The sequence below is a fragment of the Vicugna pacos genome, chromosome 16 (genome assembly GCF_048564905.1).
Source record: "Vicugna pacos chromosome 16, VicPac4, whole genome shotgun sequence".
Classification (NCBI taxonomy): Eukaryota; Metazoa; Chordata; class Mammalia; order Artiodactyla; family Camelidae; genus Vicugna; species Vicugna pacos.
Window position 1 is genome coordinate 10,092,429 of NC_133002.1, and position 7,444 is coordinate 10,099,872.

The 7,444-nt window shown below is 58.2% G+C and overlaps 1 protein-coding gene across 2 annotated transcripts in view; it reads left to right on the forward strand.

Moving 5' to 3' along the window:
• Positions 1-7,144, forward strand: part of WSCD1 (WSC domain containing 1) — a 36,294-nt gene extending 29,150 nt beyond the window's left edge. For both annotated transcript variants that reach the window (XM_072940600.1, XM_006217590.4), the window contains exons 6-9: positions 276-435; positions 1,432-1,596; positions 4,165-4,365; positions 5,723-7,144. In XM_072940600.1, coding sequence (XP_072796701.1) covers positions 276-435; positions 1,432-1,596; positions 4,165-4,365; positions 5,723-6,075 — 879 coding nt within the window. In that variant the 3' untranslated portion in view covers positions 6,076-7,144. The remainder of the gene's footprint in view (positions 1-275; positions 436-1,431; positions 1,597-4,164; positions 4,366-5,722) is intronic.
• The last annotated feature ends 300 nt before the right edge of the window (positions 7,145-7,444 follow it).

The following is a 7,444-nucleotide window of genomic DNA, read 5'->3' on the forward strand; positions in this document are numbered from 1 at the left end:
CCCTCCATAGGAGCTCCGCTCATACTGTGGGGTAACGGTTGATTTGTCGCCAGCCAGTGATGAGCTACTGGAGGGCAGAGGTCCCTTCTCACTGAGCTTTGTCCCCCCTGGGTTAGGGCCCAGAGCCCAATACTGGAAGGATGGATGGACACCTCTGTTCATCCCAGGCAGCTGGCAGGACATCCCACGTGCTCCCCCAGTGCCTGAGCTGCGGGAGCTTGGCCCCTGCATTCACCCAAGACGCTCCTCTTTCCTCTCTCTTCCTTCCCTGGCAGGAGTTCCCCCTGGCCATCCTCAGGGGCTGGGAGTGTTACTGTGCTTACCCCACCCCCCAGTTCAACCTGCGGGATGCTGTGGACGCCTCGCTGTGTGGCCAGGAGCCTGAGGCACAGAGGCTGGCCGAGTACTGCGAGGTCTACCAGACACCCGTGCAAGGTGGGTTCTGCCTCAGAGGTGGGCAGGTGGGCAGGTTGGCAGGGTCCTCCTCCTCCTGTGTCTCCCACTGGTTGTGACACTTGGCCTTGGGGTTTGGAGAGGCCCGCCATGGCTGAGTGTATAGCCTGGGGCAGGGGGAGATCTTGGTGGGTGGTCCCTTCTTGGGCTAATGGGAACGGGGAGACCTCTGCCATCGCTGGAGGATGGACCCAGCATGCAGGGCTCAGTTTGAAGAGCATCTGACCTTTTTCTGAGTCTCTCTGGGGATGAAGGTGGTTTGAGGGAGAGCAGGGAGGCAAGGCCCTGAGAGATAGCAATGGCAAGGTGGTGGGGTTGGGTGGCAGGGCAGCCCAGTGGTCACAGGGACCTCCCTGGGCCAGCCCGGGACCTGGAGACCAGTGAGTGCCCCTGGCTGTGCCCAGACCCCAGCATCCTCCTCACGAGAGTGTCAGAGGAGCAGATAAGAAGGAGAGCAGGTGGGGTGGGACAAGCCCTGGGGTCTTGGGGGCGTTCACCTGGTGATTTCCTGGGCTCCCTGCAGCAGCCCTGGGGGAGGAAGAGGAGGCACAGAGAGCTTACTGGCCTGAAATTAGTCCAGCCCTGCTTCGTTGCTGCTCTGCCTGTTGTGTGGCATTGTTCTGTCCGGCCACGATCCCCACCCACCTCCCCTGCAGAATCTGGCATCATCCGTGCTGTGCCAGAAGGGTTTGGCTGTGACCCCTTTGGAGACGCAGTGGGGGCTGGGGGTCCACAGGGTGCCAGTTCCCACCCAATTCCTACCCTGAGAGGCCTTGCCATCACTGGGGCTTTCTCTGGCCAGCCCCAGACCTGTGCCACCAAGGTCAAGGTGGCAAACACCTTCCCCTCTTCGGACCTCAGTTTTCCCATCAATTAAGTGGGAGTCTTGCATCAGCACTTCCCATCTAGGGGAGTCTGATAGCGAGTCTGCGAGCCATGGTGGAGGCGGGCAACCTGAGATGCCTTCTGGACTTTCAGACACCCGGTGTACTGACCGGAGGTTCCTGCCCACCAAATCCAAAGTGTTCGTGGCTCTGTCCAGTTTCCCAGGAGCCGGGAACACGTGGGCGCGGCACCTCATCGAGCACGCCACTGGCTTCTACACAGGGAGCTACTACTTTGATGGAACTCTGTACAACAAAGGTGAGCGCAGGCTGCAGGGGAGGGAGGGAGGCAGCTCCCAGCGCCCAGACCCGTGGCCTCTCCCGCCCGGCTCCTCCTTGGAGCACCTGAATCACCCTTCCTAAACTTGAATGGGCTTAAGAATCATCCTGAGGGCTTATTAAATTCAACAGATTCCTGGTTTGCACCTGCAGGGAGTATGACTCAGTTGATCTGAGACGGGGCCTAGGAGCTGGCATTTCTGCCAGCCCCCAGGGGATGCTGATGAGGCCAGCCCGAGGAACACACCTGGAGGGAAAACTCACAAGATCTGTGCTGCAGTCAAAGGGAACGCCCAGTAGCTCAGGTTCCCTCTCTATGAACATCTCTCAAATTTTCCTTAATTTTCCGAACCCTCGGTAATTATGGGAAACTGACTTTATCTGCTCATTCCTTTTTTTTCTTGAGGCAAGGGTAGCCGATCAAAATACTACTTTTAAAAAATAGGTCCAAAGATCTTCAAGAGTTTAATGATTTCTAATCTTTCCCTTGTAGAAATAAGACGCCTCATTATGTCAAGTAAATGAACTTTAAAATGGCTCAAATCTCTGCACTGTTTAAGACTCAGAACCTCAGATAAGCCAAGTGGGATCTATATTTGGTGAAATATATTTCTCTGCTGACGATTGTTACAACAGTTTCTCCTGGGTTCTCAGCTTAGAGCTTGGTTTAGGAAAAGAGGACATACTATCAGTAACGTCCTAGAGAAAACAGAGACTTGCTGTGGTTGGCAGAGGGTTCTGAAATCGCCCACAGCCGTCTTGGTCTGCTTGGGAAAAAACCAGCGGTGTTCACATAACCCAGTTCATCATCCTTGGGAGTCTTGAGCGTTACGGTACCTACGGGTGAAGTAGCCAGATGAAGCATGTGGTCCTGCCTGCTCTGGGCCAGTCCCCTGGGCACCACCTACTGCGGACAGGCTCCAACTACCCACCATGCCCACCTAGGAGGCCACCACCTTCCTTATTCAGACAGCTGGCTGTCTTCGTCTACAAATGGCTAAATGGCCCGCTGGCTCGATAGCCAGGTGGAAGGGTTGGGGTCACACTGCCTCAAAATGGCTTTAGAGATACCCAGCGTATCTCTGAGCCTCAAGGGACTGGTTAGATGTAGCCACTGACCTCAGAGCACTGACAGAGCAATGACACACACACGTGAACTTTGCAAGGCAGCTCCAGTGCCAAAATGCCAAACCTGTCATGGGTGAGCGTGGTGTGAGTTACAAGGAAAAGTGGTGGCTGTCGAAATAGGCTGAGGCAGTAAAAACGGCACCCTGGGCCATAGGGTGTCAAAGACCTGATCTCCTATTTACTCAGCCCATGGTTTGACTCATTCTTTCCCGGAACTTCCCAGCTGTTTAACAGAATGAATCAAAGCAAAGACTTTTCGTGTTTGGCCCGTGGCAGAGATGAGTCTGAAACAGGTGCTGAGTTTCAATAGGTGACCCCAGATTTCCGGATTCAGAAGAGACTTGCATTTTCCAGGCTTTAGAGACTCCCTCGCTGCTCACTGTAGATACAGATGCTTCCCGGCCATTCATGAAGGGGTGTGTGTTTGGGGGGTGGGGGGGACTCATGTATGTTTCTAAGAGCCCAAGACAAGCTTATGCACATTTATGGAGCATGTCCCCAGAGCTGGATGGCATGGGCTATGTTGGGATGTGGCCAGGGGACTAGGTTCAGGGGTATCCTTCCAGGAGCCTTCTACGACATCTCGCTCCACCCCCTGACCAGTTCCCCTTATTCTTTGTTCCGTTAAGCCCCTGTGCGCTGTAGTACGTGTGGGCTAGTCCCCTGCCAGACTGTAAGCTTAAAGACAGGGTCTGGGTCCTAACCCTTTACCCCCGACATAGAGTCCAACACAATAATCTTTGTTGATAAGTGGGTTACTCTGTAGGGATGAGTGAGAGTCTCCGGAGATGTAAGGCTGAGGCCCTGCTACAGGACCATGGCATAAAGCCAGAAGGTGGGGCTGCAGCTGCTGACAGCCCTTGAGTCTGTTGAAAGGGAGCCTGCCCCTTCTGTGGGGAGGTGGGTAGAAGCCAGACCTCAAAGGGACATAAAGCAGTGTGGAGAGAGCCCTGGCTCTGTTGCTGGGGTGCTGTGTGATCCTGAGCAAGTCACATACCCACAGTGAGCCTCAGTCTCTTCATCTGGCTGCGCCTGCAGCCATGGTCAGTTCACAGGGTTGCCTGCAATGCTCAGGTGAGAGTGCCATGACGCTGCCGGGACATATGCATCTCCAGCATCCAGAGAAGGGGCACGGTTGGGCCTCTGCCTCCTGACTTCTGCAGTCTACAGGAAGTGCCTTATCTCCTTGCTCTTGGAGACACCATCCTTCCCCAGTCTTGGATGCCTCCTGCTCTCACTGTCTCTTGGGCAGGGTCAGGCCCTATCAGCCATTCACAGGCACCCCCAGCACCCTCAGCTGTGCCCCCAATCTCAGCTCTCTCTCAGGGGTGCAGGTTAGCGTTCAGACCTGTCCGCTGCTTTGGTAGTGGGGGCCCCACAATGCCTTCCTCCCAAGGGCCGTCTTCTTTCTCCCGGGCAGGGTTCAAGGGCGAGAAGGACCACTGGCGGAGCCGGCGCACCATCTGCGTGAAGACCCACGAGAGCGGAAGGAGGGAGATTGAGATGTTCGACTCCGCCATCCTGCTGATCCGGAACCCGTACAGGTCCCTGGTAGCCGAGTTCAATCGTAAATGCGCCGGGCACCTGGGCTACGCAGCTGATCGTAACTGGAAGAGCAAAGGTGAGCAGAAGGGGCCGGGGGGACCCACTGCAACTTTATTCACGGAGTCAGTCTGCTGACACTTACTGAAGTCCTACTGGGTGCCAGGCCCTGGGCAAGATACTGGGGGCCCAAGCTAAAGGGGGCCATGATCTCTGTCCTCACGGCATGCTCAGTCTAGCCTTTGGGCAATGAATTAAAGAGACACAAGTCAGGGTAGTGAGTGATGTAAAATTAAGCCATCAGAAATACAACTGTGTCCAGCAGTGTGGATGGCATGATAAGATGGGGGGGCCTGAGGCCAGGCAGCCTTGTTCTGTCCCTGCGTGACTCCGGGTCAGCTGAGGCTGGCTGCTGTCCTCCCCTTTCCCCATCGCCCTCCCCCTAGACCTCCCGACTCCAGCTATCCTTGCCCTCTCTTGCTGACTTCCCTTGAGGATGCAGGCAGGCTGAGCTCTGATCCCTCCTGGCCCTCTTCCCAGCCCAGTGACCCAGGGCAAACTGCAGACCTTATCTTCCGAGCCTCGGTTTTCTCGCCTTAAAAAGAAGGGTGGTCTGAATCTCATAGGGTCATCGTGAAGATTAGAGAAAGCAAGTGCTTCCCACAGCATCTGAGGTGGCAACTGTTTTTATTGGGGCGATTCATGACATTTGCACCCTTCCCCACATGCCCCTCCCAAACCTACATAACTTCTTAATTTGCTGGAAAAGAAGTCTCATGGAGTAGATTCATCTGCAAAGTCGGCCGCTGCCCCTGTTCATGGCTTCACTGTATGCCCCACCGCCCAGCGGGGTCCCAGGTTAGACTGGCAGTCCCACCCACAGGGCATGAGAAACAGCAGTTAGACACCCCCTTCACATAGCTGTGTAGTAGGACCCAGGACGGGAGATCCAGCCCGCACAGCATCTCCGCCTCCCCAGGAGGCCCAGCTTGGCCTGGCTCACCAGGGTTGGATGTGCAGAGTCTCCAGACAAGAAAAGGTGGATGAGGGTCATCTCGGCAGAGATGCCGGCCATTGGTCTTTAACTCCACTGCGTCCAGTAGGCCTGAGACCCCAGGCTCAAGGAAGCCACAGTCCACCAGATGGAGAACCAGCCCTGGGAACCCGCAGTCCACATTTGTCTTAACTTGGTGTGTTTCCAAGGAAACTGCTGGGGAAAGGCAGACCTAAGGTCACACCTCCCAGGGGGGTTAGGACGCCTCAGAGCCCAGCCTGCTAGCAACTCTCCCTGGCACGAGGTCTCCAAGAGGGTCTCCCTGCGTCGGGGCTCGGACAGGCTGGCCCTGGGCGGTGGGCGGTGGGGGATACCAGCCCCCGGGAGGCCAGCCGCCCCGCAGGCACGGGACTGATGCGGTGCCCCCGTCTCCCCGCCCCAGAGTGGCCGGACTTCGTCAACAGCTACGCGTCCTGGTGGTCCTCGCACGTGCTGGACTGGCTCAGGTACGGCAAGCGGCTGCTGGTGGTGCACTACGAGGAGCTGCAGCGCAGCCTGGTGCCCACGCTGCGGGAGATGGTGGCCTTCCTCAATGTGTCGGTGAGCGAGGAGCGGCTGCTCTGCGTGGAGAACAACAAGGAGGGCAGCTTCCGGCGGCGCGGCCGGCGCCCCCACGACCCCGAGCTCTTCACCCCGGAGATGAAGGACCTGATCAACGGCTACATCCGGACGGTGGACCAGGCCCTGCGTGACCACAACTGGGCCGGGCTCCCCCAGGAGTATGTGCCCAGATGATAAGCCCCGGCCCGCTCTGCCCACCCTGCGGGGAGCCAGCCGCCCCAACGGGGCTGCGCGCATGTGCGGACAGTCCCCGGTGCCTCCCTGGGATGCTCAGACGCCCGGGGGCTGCCTCCCTCTTGCGCAGGGAGACCCGAACATGAGTTCCGGCCAGGCAGACCCGATGTCACAGGACAGATGCAAAGGGGGACACATTCCTAGCTAGACCCTCTTAGACTCCCTGCTCACAGTGCCGTAGTGATGCACCTAAGCCACCACGCTGGGTGTGCCCGACACTCCCGCACGCAGACGCAGTCAGACGTCGATGCACACGCCAGGTGATGTGTTCCAGAGGCTGCCTGTCTGTCTCTCTAACACATAGACACACAGGTGCACCCTGGGCTGTCGGAGGCCCTGGGTTTCCTGTTCGCAGCCCGGTGCCGGCTTGCTGGCTGGGGTCCTTGACTGCGGGATGCTGGGCTGGGCGGGTACTAGTTCTCTGAGGTGGGCTTACAGACTGTGGCTGCCGGGCCAGGCAGCCTGATGGCGTCTGCATCCCACCGTGTGTGGTGTGAGGCCCAGGCACTGACCGCCGGCTCCGCAGCCCTGTCTCTCTCTTCTCTGCGGATGGGCTGTCTGCACCACGGGCAGAGTGGAGCCCTCTGCCACACACGCACGCACACGCCAACCTCAGGACCGGCCGCAAGCTCTGTGCACCCCCCACCACCTCATCCAATATCAGCACTCCTTGGACTGGTGCCTCGTTGCCTGGCTTCTTTCTCCAACTGTCCCCATAAAGCTGGGGATTTGCGTCATATCCCGGAAGCAGGGTGTGAGGGTGAGGAGACAGTGGGGCAGGGGTGGGGCTGCACCTCCAGGGGAGCCCGAGACCCCAGGGGCCGGAGACCAGCAATGCCAGCAGAAGGCGGGTTGGGGGCGTGGGGAGACCCAGGAGGGATGAGTCGGGGTCACTGCGACTGGCTGCCCCACCCATCTTGACAGGCACCTGCTCTCCACAGGGCCACCCACAACACCAGGGTTGTGAGGAAGGGGGGCCGCAAGGCCCATCCACAGGACGCTGGGGGAGAGGCCTTAGCTGAGCTTCTGCCTGACCCTCGCTGGCCCTGCCCTCTCTGTCCCTCTGTTACTCACCCACCACTTCCTGTCACTGGGCCTTTTTGTCACACCCTCTGTCTCTGCTCCAGTGGGGCTGACATCTTTCCCACTCATTCATCCATTCCCTCAACAAAAGGGGAAGGCCAGTCACAAGCCCTGCGCCTGCTGTGTACAGGCCTCCAGGCCTCCTGAGAAGATGGAATCTTAAGGCCCCGCCCCGCTCAGCAGTCTAGCGGGGGACGGGAGAGGGGCTGTCACACAGGGGAGTGAG